This window comes from Diplotaxodon limnothrissa, linkage group LG17 (assembly GCF_057381915.1).
Source record: "Diplotaxodon limnothrissa isolate DT_005_m linkage group LG17, D_limnothrissa_male_GT1.1, whole genome shotgun sequence".
Classification (NCBI taxonomy): Eukaryota; Metazoa; Chordata; class Actinopteri; order Cichliformes; family Cichlidae; genus Diplotaxodon; species Diplotaxodon limnothrissa.
Window position 1 is genome coordinate 42,144,266 of NC_140612.1, and position 16,297 is coordinate 42,160,562.

The 16,297-nt window shown below is 44.3% G+C and overlaps 1 protein-coding gene across 4 annotated transcripts in view; it reads left to right on the forward strand.

The window, feature by feature from the left end:
- The window catches only part of LOC146615521 (pleckstrin homology domain-containing family A member 5-like), a 160,865-nt gene that overhangs the window by 115,802 nt on the left and 28,766 nt on the right, over nt 1–16,297 (forward strand). For 3 of the 4 annotated variants that reach the window (XM_085376051.1, XM_085376053.1, XM_085376054.1), the window contains 3 exons: nt 280–363; nt 2,263–2,382; nt 6,299–6,352. In XM_085376051.1, coding sequence (XP_085232177.1) covers nt 280–363; nt 2,263–2,382; nt 6,299–6,352 — 258 coding nt within the window. Of the gene's footprint in view, nt 1–279; nt 364–2,262; nt 2,383–6,298; nt 6,353–12,771; nt 12,853–16,297 lie in introns of all 4 variants that reach the window. The other variant, XM_085376055.1, reaches the window with a different exon arrangement.

Genomic DNA, 16,297 nt, shown 5'->3' on the forward strand with positions numbered 1-16,297 from the left:
CGTAGGAGCCCCTCAGGAGTCATCCTTGTCAGATGCCTGAACCACTTCAGCTGGCTTCTTCTGATATGGAGGAATATAAAGATGTTTTGATTTCAGAAATATACAAGAGAAAAGAGGAGCGACCAAAACCTTTGGAAAAACTGAAAAGCTCACGTCTGACGTTTGTCAACATCTACAGTTTACAGGGGTTTCATACAGCTGAGCAAATATCTCATAGCTATATGTGACAGAGTAGGAACACTGCCTTAAGTGAATGTGATGAACTCTGTCCTCTTCTAGTACGGATACACAGCTGATCGACGATCCATTGCAGTTGGCATCCCATCTCAGACTATCACTCCACAGTCTCTGCAGGGCAAGACGGTAAGCAGCACCATGACATTCACCGTGTGCTCCGCCTCCACTGTTAAAGAAGAGTGACATCTGTGTTTTGGTTTGATCAACTATAAAATGTTGATGGTTAAACATTTTGCACTGGTTTCTACACAGTGGTGTGTTGTTTTATTTTAATGGGTGCCAGTCACATCGAGTCTTTGTACATCACACCATAAATAGCAACCAAATGAAGAGCTCACTGGCGAGTAAGCCTCCGGTAAAGTCATTAGGTCAACGAGAGCCACAATTCCAGGAACTTCATTTTTTAATGTCCAGCAGAACGTTTGTGAGTGAGCGTGTGTTTGTGTGTGTGCGCGCGCGTTCGTGTGTGTGGTGAGTGAGTGAGTGCGTGTGTGTGTGTGTGTGTGTGTGTGTGTGGTGAGTGAGTGCGTGTGTGTGAGTGTGTGTGTATGTGAGTGAGTGTGTGTGTGTGTGTGGTGAGTGAGTGCGTGTGTGTGAGTGTGTGTGCGTGTGTTTGTGTGTGTGCGCACGCGTTCGTGTGTGTGTGAGCGTGTGTGCGTGTGAGTGAGCGTGTGTGTGTGCGTGTGAGTGAGCGTGTGTGTGAGCGTGTGTGTGTGGTGAGTGAGTGTGTGTGGTGAGTGAGTGTGTGTGTGTGAGTGAGTGTGTGTGTGTGCGTGTGAGTGAGCGTGTGTGTGTGGTGTGTTTGTGTGTGTGCGCACGCGTTCGTGTGTGAGTGAGCGTGTGTGTGAGTGAGCGTGTGTGTGAGTGAGCGTGCGTGTGAGTGAGCGTGTGTGCGTGTGAGTGAGTGAGCGTGTGTGCGTGTGAGTGAGTGAGCGTGTGTGCGTGTGAGTGAGCGTGTGTGTGCGTGTGAGTGAGCGTGTGTGTGTGTGTGGTGAGTGAGTGCGTGTGTGCGTGCGAGTGAGTGAGTGCGTGCGCGCGTGTGTGTGTGTGTGTGTGCGCGTTCGTGCGTGTGTGAGTTAGTGTGTGTGCGTGCGCGCGCGCGTTTGTGTGCGTGTGTTTGTGTGTGTGCGTGTGAGTGAGCGGTTGTGCGTGCGTGCGCGCGTGTGTTTGTGTGCGCGCGTGTGTTTGTGTGCGCGCGAGTGAGCGTGTGTGCGCGCGCGAGTGAGCGTGTGTGTGCGCGTGAGTGAGCGTGTGTGTGCGCGTTTGTGCGTGCGTGCGCGCCCGCGCGTGTTTGTGTGCGCGCGTGTGTTTGTGTGTGTGCGTGTGAGTGAGCGTGTGTGTGCGCGTTTGTGTTTGTGTGCGCGCGTGTGCGTGTGTGCGCGCGTGTGTTTGTGTGTGTGCTTGTGTGCGTGTGAGTGAGCGTGTGTGTGCGCGTTTGTGCCTGCGTGCGCGCGTGTGCCTGCGTGCGCGCGTGTGTTTGTGTGCGCGCGTGTTTGTGTGTGTGCGTGTGAGTGAGCGTGTGTGTGCGCGTTTGTGCGTGCGTGCGCGCCCGCGCGTGTTTGTGTGCGCGCGTGTGTTTGTGTGTGTGCGTGTGAGTGAGCGTGTGTGTGCGCGTGTGTTTGTGTGCGCGCGTGTGCGTGTGCGCGCGCGCGTGTTTGTGTGTGTGCTTGTGTGCGTGTGAGTGAGCGTGTGTGCGCGTGTGTTTGTGTGCGCGCGCGTGCGTGTGTGCGCGCGTGTGTTTGTGTGTGTGCTTGTGTGCGTGTGAGTGAGCGTGTGTGTGCGCGTTTGTGCGTGTGTGCGCGCGTGTGTTTGTGTGTGTGCGTGTGTGCGTGTGAGTGAGCGTGTGTGTGCGCGTTTGTGCGTGCGTGCGCGCGTGTGTTTGTGTGCGCGTGTGTGTTTGTGTGCGCGCGTGTGTGTGTTGGTCTTTGCTCTGAAGTTGTGTTTAATTAGTTGCCTTTAATTTGTTCTAGCAAATGAGCCAGAAATGCATTGCAGTGGTTCTCCTCTGTGTGTTGCTCTGTGCAGCCGGAGGAGCTGACACTGCTGCTGATCAAGCTTCGCCGGCAGCAGGCGGAGCTCAACAGCCTGCGGGAACACACAGTAGCTCAGCTAATGGCCGTTGGTATGGAAGGGCACAACGCAAAGGTCAGCTCTGAGTGTATGTGTTTGTGCATGCACGTATTTGTGCTTTCCCAGCCAAGCAGTCAAAACACACACTGTGTGCATTTGTATGTATCTGCAAGAGGACCGCTATTCATCGTCTGGTTTAGACGTCGTGTCTGCTCGGTTTGGAAAAATCTCGTGTTTTGGTTTAAATCATAGACTGTATGTAAAAGATGTCACCTCCATCATTTGGATTTGGCATCTAAGATAAGATAAGATAAGATAGAACTTTATTAATCCCTCGGGTGGGTTCCTCTGGGAAATTCGATTTCCAAAAAAGCACAGCACCGACAGAAGTTACAGAGTTATACACACACACATATATAAATACAGAGACAATATAAATAAAATATACCAAGGGGATAAATAGAATAAATAGGAATAAAAAATAAAAATACAAGTGAATTGCACATTTCAAGTATTGAGTCTATTGCACCGTTGACTATTTACAAAAGTATTGCACAAAAGGTATTGTACAGTGAGGTGCAGAGGCACTACAGCTTAGTTGTTCCCCCCTCCTTTGTCCTCCTGTTTCCCCTCCCTCTCCCCTCCAGAGAGGAGTTAAACAGTCTGATGGCGTGTGGGACAAAGGAGTTTTTAAGTCTGTTAGTTCTTGTCTTTGGGAGAAGCAACCTGTCACTGAACAGACTCTTCTGGTTGTTAATGGCCGTGTGCAGAGGATGTCTGGCATTGTTCATAATGTCCATCAGTTTCTTTAGTGTCCTTTTCTCTGCCACTGTCACCAGAGTGTCCAGCTTCATGCCGACCACAGAGCCAGCCCTCCTGATCAGTTTCTCCAGCCTGGATGAGTCCTTCTTTGCTGTGCTGCTCCCCCAGCACACCACAGCATAGAAAAGTACTCCAGCAACCACCGACTGGTAAAACATCCTCAGGAGCTTCCTGCAGATGTTAAAAGACCTCAGCCTCCTGAGGAAGTACAGTCGGCTTTGGGCTTTTTTATACAGGTGCTCTGTGTTGCATGACCAGTCCAGTTTATTGTCCACCCACAGCCCGAGGTACTTGTACTTGTTGACCACCTCCACCTCCTCCCCCTCTATCTGAACCGGCAGTGGATCTTGATGGCTCGATGTTATCCTGTAACCACGGCTACGTTGACTTTTGTGACCATATTTTGACAAAAGACGATAGTTCTAAGATTAGCGAGCTGCGTGGATAAACTGTGCTGGTGCTGCACGTAGACACAAACTAGCAAAAAATACTGACTGTCAAATGATTCAGAACTGTTTCACGAGGTCCCTCAAACTTGGTCTTCATGTTCATGGAATTAGACGGCAGTCAGCCGGCTGTATTGACTCACCTCCCTAACCCTCACTCTATGCTTACCTCTTTTTTATTTAAACACAAAGAAACAGTGTCACTGTGGAGTATTGTTGTGGCATTAATGGTGGATGGGTTTGTCCAGTCGCCCAGTCCTAACTGCCTCCGAGTCATCCAGGTGTCTTCCCTCCAGACAAAAGAAAAGAAACCTGAATAGCCAAATTCTATCAGTCCCACCTGTAGCTCCCCCATGGATCGTGGCACTTGTAATTTCTGGGATTATTTTAGTAGAATTGACAGCAGGCTCCGAGGAAAGGTTATTTTTGACTGCCAGGCCAGCCTGTGTGAGCTATTTACAGGAATAAAGAATAATGCTCAGACTGTTACCTTTACTATTTCACAAAAGCTTAAAAGGTCCATTTCCACAATTTAGACTTTAATTGCAGGAAATGTTATCAAAGAAGTTTCGCAGGAGACGAAGCAAACAAACAAAATCACAAAACAATCATCAAATCACCTGAATACTTATCTGACTAACTCTGAGCTGAGTTTGTTCTTGTCTTTGGTGAGGAGAGCTTGGAGATCGATGAGCACATCCAGATTGTTTTATTTTATTTCTATTTATATAATGTACATAACTCACCCACTTGTATATACTCATTCACTGTATATAGGCTCTTTTTTTCTCTGCACAGAGGAGCGTATCAGGTCACCTTTCACTGCGTGTTACACCTGTATAACTATGCACGGGACAAATAAAGAATCTTGAATCTCAACTAGGCCCAAAGATGCACTTATCCCCATGATAATCACCCAATAGGAAAGCAGCATTCAGTCGAAGTGTGATGTGGTCAATTCAACCATCTAACACGGCAAAAATGAGCTGATGAAAAGACAAAATCCCAAAGTCGATTAATGAGTTCACAGGTTGGACTTCGGTTCCCCCTCTCGCGTCTCTGCGGGGAGTTTAAACGGTGACCTGTTTAGATCCAATGTTCTGAACTGCTCATTGCACAGAAGACTAAAGGAAGAATCTCTTTTACACCCCACATTTATACCTGCTCACCCGTCCTCCACCTTCCTTCACCGGACGTCACATCTTCACATTTTGGTCGTCTAATAAAGTTGTTGACATGTAATCATCCGATGTCCACCCACAACTCGTATATCTGACTTACATGGTTTAACACAAAGTCTAAACTTTAAAATCAGTAAAATCATTTCATTTTCTTTGTTATTCTGAACATAAAGAATTCACGTTTAAACATTCAGGAACATAATCCCTTCATAATTCAAATACAGAGGAATACTTTGTTTTACTTTTTAAAACAAAGTATTTAGTATTTAGCTGTGATGGTCACACGACACGTGCATGACGTGCTGCTTTGAGCCCATCAGTATGTATGTTGTATCTGTCTTCTTTTATGTATTGAAGATCAAGAAGTTATTCCACGCTGCGTGTGGAGATGGCGTGACAGATATTCCACCGTCATGTCGTGAATTTAGTTTGTAGGCCTGAACCTACTGCGGTGCGTGAGCTCAAGTGTTTCAAACTATAAAACTGTGAGGGAGGCGAGTGAGGCCCCAGAATGCAGACTGTGATAAACTAAAGAAGAGTCATTAATTCATCAAGTGTGGGTATCCACAGAAGCTAAAACACACACTAGGGCTGTGGGACACTGGAGTGCTGAAGTGACAGCAGGACAGAACTTAACGCAAGCCGAAGGACAAGCAAAATAAGATGGGAAGTGAAGAACACGGACAGAAAGGGAAGCTAGAACTGACACAGACGTGAACACAACACAAGCAGGATCTGACTAAGAAACTAAACCAGAAAACAATGAAAATGCTAAACTCAGTCTACGAGAGCGATAACAGAGGTTTAAGGAAGAACACATGAAACATTAAACACATCAGGAATGAGCGAAACAAACACGAGAAAGCCACAAACATTTGGAGAGCGGACCCAGGAACGTGACAAAAATAGATATCAGATTATAATATTAATTTAATGACTTATGTGGACAGTTTGCTGAGCGAGTTTGTGTTTGTTCGGTTTAAATCGAGCTCTGCTTCGTTTTCCCTGCTGCAGTTGGTTTGTGCAAGTGTGAACACAGAAATGGCGCTGGGCTGTGGATCAGAACAACCATACCAAGATGCTTTGGAAGACGCTCTCCGTACGGTCCCAGATGAACTCCAGACTGGTGCATTTATGGTGCGAATGTGAACGAAACACCAAGTGATCCAAATTACACGTTTGAGCGAAAAACATCCGTAGCCAAATATGCTTCGTATTCTCAGTGCAGGAAAGAACTATAGATCACGGCAAATGAACGTAAATGCTTTGTGTTCTCCAACAGTCCAGAACGCAGCACCTTCTTCCTGTGTTTACTTTTGCTGCTGCCGCCCCAGACACATAGGAAGCCATAATGATATTTAGGGACGATTGTACATAAACTGAGGTTAAGATTCAAATTCTTTGCTGTCATTCTCTCTCTCTTCTGTTTTTGTGAACTCTTCCTCTGTAACTTTGTCTTTTCCTTTCCTGCTTTTGCCTCTGTACTAATGTGTCTACCAAACTTTTCCTATTTCTTCTCTCCTTCCTTCTTGGCTACTGAAGACTGATGTTCTCTTCCATCATCTCCAGAGGAACCTTATATACCTGGAAAGTCAGGTGAGCACTCTGCTCCTCTTGTCTTAAATCAAATAAAACATTTTGTGAGTCATGGGAAGATCCAGTTTTCACTTACTGGAAGAGAACATTTGCTTGTTTCCAGAAAATCTTCTGTAAATGTACACACATTTACAATGATCTATTTTATCCTTTATTTCTTTGCGTGTTTATTCAGAATCTTTCATTCTGAAGCTGAAATTGCATTACAAACTTCCTGCAGCATTTGTAGCACTTTTGCCCAATGCTTTGTTCAGTGGGCTAATTTGTAGATAGCTGTTGGGTTCAGTGACGTTAAGTATGTATGAAGTTTGAAGCTCAACTTGCAAAGACTTGAAACTGGTTGCGAATCATATATGAGTATGAAGTCTATATTATAATGCAGCTACTTGTTTGAATCCGCAGTTTGTGAAGCTATAAACACTATAAACACTACACTATAGGGCTGCCACGATTAGTCGACTATCAAAATCGTCGACGACTGATTTAATAGTCGACGCGTCGTTTGAAGCTTTGTAAGATCCCAAAAGACGCAGGAATAAGTAGCAGGATTTAAGAGTGTAATAACGGACTGAAACAGAAGATGGCAGCACTGCATGTACAAGGATGCCAGCTGCCGTTAAACCCCGAAGAAGAAGAAGCTGTGTCCCAGAATTCATAGCGCAGCCCTTGCCACTACCCGATCCGTACCGGAAACCCGATCGGTACCCCGCATGCGCAAATCTTACGTCACTTCCTCTCTTTGCCAACATTGCGACATTCAATATATTTGAATGACACGGTTAGCGCCCAGTTAGCTCCTAGCATTTCTCAACAGCTCTGCCTCCTTTTTGACTGGATAATGGATAATCCGTATCCGCAACAAATTTTTGCTTTTCTCCTCAACAGAGAGCGTTCCCCGATTGAACAACAGCACCGTCAAATAAGAAGAATGGTGCCTAATGACAGAGTTAATAATACTGAATTTGTAATATGTCACGCGAAGATTCATCAGCCAGATGAAGTGTTTACTGGCAATTGACAGTGATAGCGGACATCATCATCACTTTTCCAACAATCCTCTCCTCACAGACAAGCATAAACACACTCGACTATCACTAAATCAAATTTAACACACGTTTGTAATGACGCTAATTCAGTTTATAATAGGGTTTATTCGCTCGGTCAGCAGGTGGCGGTATCCTCGTACACTGGGGAGTAAACTGCCATTAAACGAACAGAAGAAGAAGAAAACCCCTGCACATGCGCGGTACGGATCGGGTAGACCCGATTTGTACGGTCCGACTTTGCACATGCGCAGTGAGGATCGGGAGCCCTGATCTGTCACTATCTTTTTACTTTTTTGTTTTTGTCTACATTATATTAAATGTTTCATTATCGGAAACATTTTAAGAGATACTTGTTATTCTTAACATCTTGACAGATACTCTGACCCGTAACTATCGTAAAACGGTTCGACCGGAAGTAGACACCTTTCGCGCATGCGGGGTACGGATCAGGTAGTGACAGTTCTGCTCAGTTGTCAACAATGGCGGCAGCTAGTTAGTTTTAATATTGCTCTTATTAATCTTTTTGGGTCACAAAATAAACGTTTAACATATTTTCAGGCGAGAATGTAGCTGTGTAAACCTCAAATATCTGCTCAGTTTATCAAGACACCACATATTTTCAAAAGCGCTCCGACGTTTTCGGAGACGTCTGTTACCCACTAGCTCGATAGCGAACCGGGGGCAAGGCTCACTAGAGCCGTGAGAACACCGGACTCCCGGCACATCGTTTTCAAACCCACCGCCGTCTTTCGCTACTCAGGTTAAACATGATATATGAGTCACTTAGATAACTTAAAAATGTTATTGTTTGGCTTTTTTAGTATTTTATTTGTTCCTGAGTAAATCGGTTTGGCTGAGATTAAAGTTATAGTTTTTACACAGCTGAATAAACGTCAAGCAGACAGCTGATTATCAGAAGTGTGAGATGCTGTTATAGTTTAGATAGCAAGGAGTTTATTAAACTTCACCGAAACAATCTGCAAATTTCATTAAAATTTAATAAACTATCATCTTGTCTTTATTTTTAGTTAGCACAGACCTTACACACTTAAAGCTGTAAGCTAATGATAGTTATATAAGAGCAGATGCTGCTGGTGCAATAAGCTGTAGTTTTACGTCCAATGGATGATGATCTGATTAGTGACTAATCGCAAAAATAATCGGTGACTAGTCGACTATCAAAATAATCGTTTGTGGCAGCCCTACTCAGTGTTGGGAAGGTTACTTTTAAAATGTATTCCATTACAGAATACAGAATACATGCCCCAAAATGTATTCTGTAACGTATTCCGTTACGTTACTCAATGACAGTAACGTATTCTGAATACTTTGGATTACTTAATATATTATCATGCTTTTTACAACAACGTGAATGTACTATTGCTGTGTGATTTATTACTATTACTGAAGGTCCGCGACTCCGAACTGTAGTAAAGGGACCTCTGACTAATACGGCGGGGTCCCTGTCGGCTCGTAGCCGAAAAATAGCTTTACTTTGTTGTGTGGGTCAACTTTTCTTGCGAGAGACAGAGAGAGGCGTTGAAAGGCTCCAACGGAACTTATTGTTTTCGGAGGAAAACACGAACACGGTGTACAGTCGAGTCTTAATAGCTTACTTACAACTGGGCTCGTCAGGCTCTCTTCTTGGCTGCAGTGGTTATTATTATATTTACATGCTTCCAGCTCCCGTTTTTCCTCGATGACAACTCGTACCTTTCCACTCTCCTTTTTCTCCCTCCTCGCGCTCACAGACCCATAACGTGTATGGCAGTGCATTCTCCCTGCAGCACGGACTACACTGCCCATGATGCTACATTCTTTAGAGCTATGCTTGTAGCATTCTGCCTGTTAGCTTAGCACAACAACAACAACAACAACGAAAAGGCGCTCTCTCACCCAGGAAACACACAGTCGCAGAGAGAGAGCGCGTCGCCCTGTAACCATGGCAACCGTAACGCTGCCGCCTGGAACAAAGAGCGTAGCTGTCAAACAAAACCCAAACAGTCCTGACCCGCGACAAAATGAAACAAGTACCGCAGTGTAATCCATTTATTTCAACAAAGTAACTGTATTCTGAATACCACCTGTTTAAACGGTAACTGTAACGGAATACAGTTACTCATATTTTGTATTCTAAATACGTAACGGCGGTACATGTATTCCGTTACTCCCCAACACTGGCCCTACTACACTATAAACACTACACTATAAACACTACACTACTGTTAACGTATTCCTTGTAAGAAGCACGTTGTTACTGTGATGCAGTTATGTTGGATTCTCTTTAATTACTTTGATTCCAGATTTCAGTTGGATCTTTAAAAAAAAGTCTGAACCTGTAGTGATATTTATCACCAGGTTGTTTTCATGACCTGCACACACTGGGCTATTTAAGATTGCCAGGACGTTGACATCTCTGAGCACATTCTTCTTCTTCAGCATGCTCATCCTTCTGGGAAAACATAATCTGTTGGCAGTTTGCACATGTCATACCAGGATCAGGCATCGAAATGTGCTGTTTATTTTCAGCCTGTTAGGTAGGACTAGCCTTCCCTCTATTATTGAACAGGACTGCTCAGTACTGAAAAGGTCGTCCTTCTGTGAAAACATAGTCTTTGTGGAAGGGAGTTATTTTCAGTTTTCTTAGTTATTCTCTGCCTTTATCTTTGCCTCACACCACATTTTATACAAGCATAAAGAAAAAAGAAAAGAAAGAGAAGGAAATGTAAAGGGTATAACATCTAATACAGAAGTGAATGGACCCTAGAAAGCTTTATGGGCAGGTGCTTTGCATCGTGGCCTCTAAAAACTCTGATACACTGTGTATAACAGCGGTCCCCAACCCCCGGGCCATGGACCGGTACCGGTCCGTGAGTCGTTTGGTGCCAGGCCGCGAGAGTTGAGGTGTGAAACTTATGGTTTTCAGGGTTTCTAGCGGTTTTTATCGTTAACTCTGTTTCCCTGGGTCTTTTCACGTGTGTTATGAATAAATCTTCTTTTTTTGGTACCGGTACTAGTTTTATTTTGCTGTATTTATACGCAACACCTTAAAGGCCGGTCCGTGAAAATATGTGGTCATTAAGTGATGACCTGATGAATCCTGCCTCCCGGCCCTCTGTGTTTATTAAGGTTGCTGTGTTTTTAACATGTTTTAATACTTTGTATCTTGTTCCATTTAATTTGAACAAGCCCCTAAAATCAGTCAGTGTTCACTGTCGGCCTCTCTGTTTTTATTGCCACTGATCATTTCATTAAAGATGAAAGAATTTACAGTTTTTAACTCTCAGTGATGCCGCAGTGTTTGTTTGACTTTGGGAGCTGCATCGTAGTCTGGGCCCAGGCACAGCTGATGACGTCAGACTTACAGACTGGATTGTCGAACATAAACCAGTCCGTGGTGCAAAAAAAATGTTGGGGACTGCTGGTGTATAACATGTCTTTACTTTCATGCTGCTGAAATTCGAAGCAAACTGATGTTCATTGTCTTTGCAAGTTGATATTCATTGTACGGAAATTTTAAAACCCTACACGATATTGCCAAAAGTATTGACACACCAATCGTGGCTCAAGAGTTGGCAGTTTGTCTTTTAATTGGAAGGCTGCCAGTTCGAGTCTCGGCTCCAACAGTCTCAGTCGTTGTGCCCTTGGGTGAGACACTTCACCCGTTGCCTACTGGTGGTGGTCAGAGGGCCCGGTGGCGCCAGTGTCCGGCAGCCTCGCCTCTGTCAGTGCGCCCCAGGGTGGCTGTGGCTACAATGTAGCTGCCATCACCAGTGTGTGAATGGGTGGATGACTGTAGTGTAAAGCGCTTTTAGTCCTTAGGGACTAGTAAAGCGCTATTTACCATTTACCCCTCCAAATCATCAAAGTGACTTTCGTGGTCAAAGGTGTGAAGATTAAGCTCACAGGCATGCAGACTATTTGAGAATGGGTTGGTCTAAGGAGCTCAGTGAATTCCATCATGGTACCATATCGTGCCACCAGTGCACCCAGTACAGTTGTGAAATTTCCTTGCTGCTAAATAGTTCTCAGTCAACTGTTAGGGCTATTGGAACAAAGTGAAAAGGATTAGAAATCGCAGAAACTCAGTCACAAAGTAGAGGCTACATAAAATCAAAGAGTAGGGTCAGCGGGTGCAGAAATGACCAGTGTTCTGCAGAATCAGTCACTACAGACCTCCGACCTTCAGATTAGCTGAGGAACAGTGTCTAAAACCTTCATGGAATTGGTTTCCATAGCCGAGTATCTGCATCCAAGCCTTATATCACCGAGTGCAATGTAAAGCATCAGTTGAGTGCTGAATCACACTTTTCCTGGCAGTCCGATGGAGGAGAGCGATATTTGCCTGACTGCATTTACCAGTCGTAAAGTTTGTAAGATGGGGTATATAAGTATATAAGTTGGGATTTTTTTCTTTTTCTTTTTTTTTTTTTGAGGAGTTCAGCTCCTTTTTCCATTGAAAGCAACTCTTAATGCTTCACCACACCAAAACATTTTGGACAGTTTCATGCTCCCAGCTTTGTGGGATCAGTTTGAGAATTCCAGTTCCACTATAACTGCACAGCAGTGCACAAAGTATGGTCCATAGAGACATTAGTGAGCGAGCTTGTTATGGAAGAGATTAACTGAAGAGTCCTGATCTCAACCTGATAGAACTCTATTGAGATGAAAAAGAGCAGAGACTGCGAGCCGGGCCAAGTCCAACATCAGTGTCTGTCCTCACAAATGCACATCTCAAAGAATGGCCAAAAAATTCCCATAAACACGTTCCTAAACCTCGTGGAAAACCTTCCCAGGAGAACAGAAGCTGGTATAGCTGCAAAGGGAGGGCTGGCATCATATTTAACCCTATGGATTCAGAATAGGAAGTCACTCAAGTTTATATGCCTGTGAGTGCAAGCAAGCAGATACTTTTGGCAACATAGTGTATGTGCATTAAATCTGTGATTAGGTCAATCCTATGGGAGAACTGCAGTACCTCACCTGGGACAAATATCATTTGGTCCTTGGTCATACCTAGAAACCACTGACTCAATGAAGACTTGTTGTTTTTTAATTACATCCAAAAATCCAAAAGCACCTCCTTGGAGAAATATCATAAATATTGCTCTTTGGTTGTATACATGACCTGACATTTCTTTGCAGGTTATTATAGATTTGAGGTGAGAGTTAGGATTGATCAGAAAGGCTTTAGAATAAGATTGGTCAGAGGTGGAGTGACAGAACACTAAACTGTGACAGGTGTGTTTATCCTACTTTTTGTCTTCCAGTTTTGTTTACAAAGCAGTTATTAAACAGTATTTCATCCTCCAGCAACAGTTATAGCTGTGTTATTACATCACTGTATCTTCTTTCTCCACGGCGCTCCGCTAGACGAAGGAGAATGAGCCTCTAATCTTCATGATTCACACTATGATTGAGAACTCTGCACCAAGGCCACAACTCTACCAGCAAGTAAGGTCTTAGGCAGGTTCTGGCTTGAGTCACTGTGCAGGCATCTCTGTTAGGGACGTGTCACACAGTCAACCTTCAGTTTATCTTTACATGCTGGAGCACCAAAGTTGCACGATTTCGTTCAGCAAGTCATTTATTTATTCATTTTTAAAGTGAAAAATCCCCTCTCAACATGAAATATCAAACATTTAGAGGAATATGCATTTATGAAACTATTGCTGCTGATAAATCTTGGTCGTTTGGTTTTCTTATCCAAAGTTTACGTCCAAGTTATTTCTTGCAGAACTCTATATTTTTGAATGAGGGGGAGCAGACTCAAGCCAGATGTTTCCAGTAGTTGTCTATCCACATCATCCCCTCCACTGTTAACCTAGTTATCATGTTTTGGATGCAGTCAGTTCATCTGTCAGTTGTTCCACAGTGATCCTTCCTATGTTTCACCTATTGCAATGTTTGAAGTGTATGTGACGTTCTTTTTGTTTCCTGCACATCTCATTTCACTGCTTTCCTTTCTTTATGCACCTGGAACTGAGCATGATTTGTGGCTGCAATGAGTGTCAGAGCGATGGCGTCTCCCGTCACACAGCAGTGTTTATTGTTGAGGTTTACTTGGGGAATGCTTGACTGGTTTAATGTGTTTGTATTACAGGTTTGTTTTTTTGAAAACTAAAAACTGACATGACATTTCAGGAAACCGTGTCAGATTTCTTTACAAGAATACCAAAGAATCTGTACATGGGTAGAAGCAGAAGGACACAGTTGGTCAATCTCAGGACAGTCGATGTTTTAGGTTGAGTTATAAGCTGGAACTGCTCTATATTGCCAAAAGTCTTCACTAACCCATCCAAACCGCTGAATTCATGTATAATCGTTTTACACAGGCTCATAAGGTCAACCACCAAGGCATGCAGAGTGGTTGCTTTCAGGAGCTCAGTGAAGTCCACTTTAGTACTGTGATAGGATGGGGCCTGGATGATTGAGTGTGCATCGAGACATAGTGCACAGAGGCTGCCAGCTTTCTGCTAAGTCAACCTCCACAGACCTCCAAACTTCAGCTTAGCTAGAGAGCAGAGCGCAGAGAACTTCCTGTGGGTTCCTGTGACCAAGCAGCTGCATTCAAGCACACTGCCACTGTACTCTAGAGCAGTGGAGATGTGCTCTCTGGAGTGATGAATCATGCTTCTCCATTTGGCAAGCCAATGAACGAGTCTGGGTTTGGTTGTTGTCAGAAGAACTGTACTTGTCTGACTGCATTGTGCCAAGTTTGGTGGAGGGGGGATTATGGCGTGGGGTTATCTCTGTGGACTTGGTTTCACTCTTTAGTCACTCATTAGTAAAAGTAGAATCTCTCGTGATCTGGGAATCACGCTTTTACTCTGCACACAGTTAATGGTACCTTCAAATTTTCCTTGTCACGAGACCACAACATGCTTGATTTGGCACATGCCCTTTTTGATGCACCCCCAAAGGAACTAGTAGCCATTTGCTTGCTACGTGAATTTATAAACCACTGCACTGTGGATCTGCAGTGACAGCAGCAGAGATCATTAGAGCAGGGATGTTTTCAACACACTTGAGCTTTCCCTGAGACCACAGATTGGTAATTTTACATTTCTGTTTATGCACAAACTAAACAAACAGGTAGAAAATGTTAGTCAGTGAGCTTTACAGGTGATGTTAGGTTTTTGTTGTTTTTTAAACTTCTAAGAGACTTCTTAACTTTAAGAGAATTTTTGATTTTCAGTGTGAAGCAGGAGACAGACTCGTGGGCTGTTTCCTGTTGTTACCTAACACACGTCTAAGACATTTATTTGTTAGGCATTTTTTTCTGATCCATTACATAAAGTATCCAGTTAAAATGTGAAGCTGGATCAAATGATCATCAGCCTTTCAGTTACTGTCGCAGTGTGGCTCACACTCCTTCCTTGAAGTCCGCAGCAGTGGAGGACACATTTAGGTAAATGGTACATGGACTGGTTCTACTGGAGCACTAAAATCTACACTACATGGTGATTATGGTGAATCTTAAATCACACAGTAAGTTAGTGAATGAACGCTGTGTTGTGTTGAATAAGATTTGATAGTAAATCTCATGGGGATGTGTTTAGTGAGGACATGTTACAAGCAGTCCATAGACGTCTGCCACAGGAGTCTTTCTCTGAAGGACAGAAAACAAGTCTGTGGCTCTGGTGCGTGTGCTTTAACGCCCAGAGGGTACATTCATCTTTTGTATGCTTTGTAGTAGGGCTGCCACGATTAGTCGACTAGTAATAATAATAATAATAATGGATTGGATTTATATAGCGCTTTTCAAGGCACCCAAAGCGCTTTACAATACCACTATTCATTCACTCTCACATTCACACACTGGTGGAGGCAGCTACGGTTGTAGCCACAGCTGACTGTGGCAGACTGACAGAGGCGAGGCTGCCATATCGCGCCATCGGCCCCTCTGGCTAACACCAGTAGGCAAGTAGGGTAAAGTGTCTTGCCCAGGGACACAACGACCAGGACAGAGAGCCCAGGGATCGAACCGGCGACCTTCCGGTTACAGATGCGATTCCCAACCCCCTGAGCCACAGTCACGATTAGTCGACTATCAAAATCGTCGACGACTGATTTAATAGTCGACGCGTCGTTTGAAGCTTTGTAAGATCCCAAAAGACGCAGGAATAAGTAGCAGGATTTAAGAGTGTAATAACGGACTGAAACAGAAGATGGCAGCACTGCATGTACAAGGATGCCAGCTGCCGTTAAACCCCGAAGAAGAAGAAGCTGTGTCTGTATCCCAATTCAGGGTCTGCAGCCTTAAAGTACGCAGCCTCAACGATCCTCAAGGGCCGCGTACTCAAAGACCGCTAAGGCCGGAAGTGCGAGGCTTGTGAAATGGGCGGTCTAGCCTCCGTTGCGCTGCCCAGGTTGCCTAGCAACCATGATACTAACAGCTGGAAACGTGTCATACAGCTTTGTTTGACAGAGATGAAGGAGAAAATCTTTTGTTCATTTGTTTGTTTCTACATGAGCTTTGATCATTCTCTGTGAGATTAAGCTCAGCTATTGACTGAAGTATATTTTAAAGTAAAGGCTTTAAAACCAAGTTAGTACAAACGTCACTAATGTCACATGACTTTGCCGACATGTGGCCAACAGGAATGTTTAATGTTCTTCGTTATTAAACATTTGCACATAAATAAGTGACATAATATTCAGTACTTAAAGTTTACTCTTCGGCCGCCCCTCATCCGCCGTTTTTTTCTGGCAAAATTATCCACACCCACCGCCGCGCTATGAAGTCTGGGATATGTTGGGCCACGAAGTCTACACCGCCATGTCCTTAAAGTTCAGGGAAATGAAGGACGCATTTGAGGGCCGCATTTCGAGCAGCCTTCGAATTGGGACAGCCTTCGTCACGTCGCGGTGACGTAATCGGCCTTAAAATGCGGCC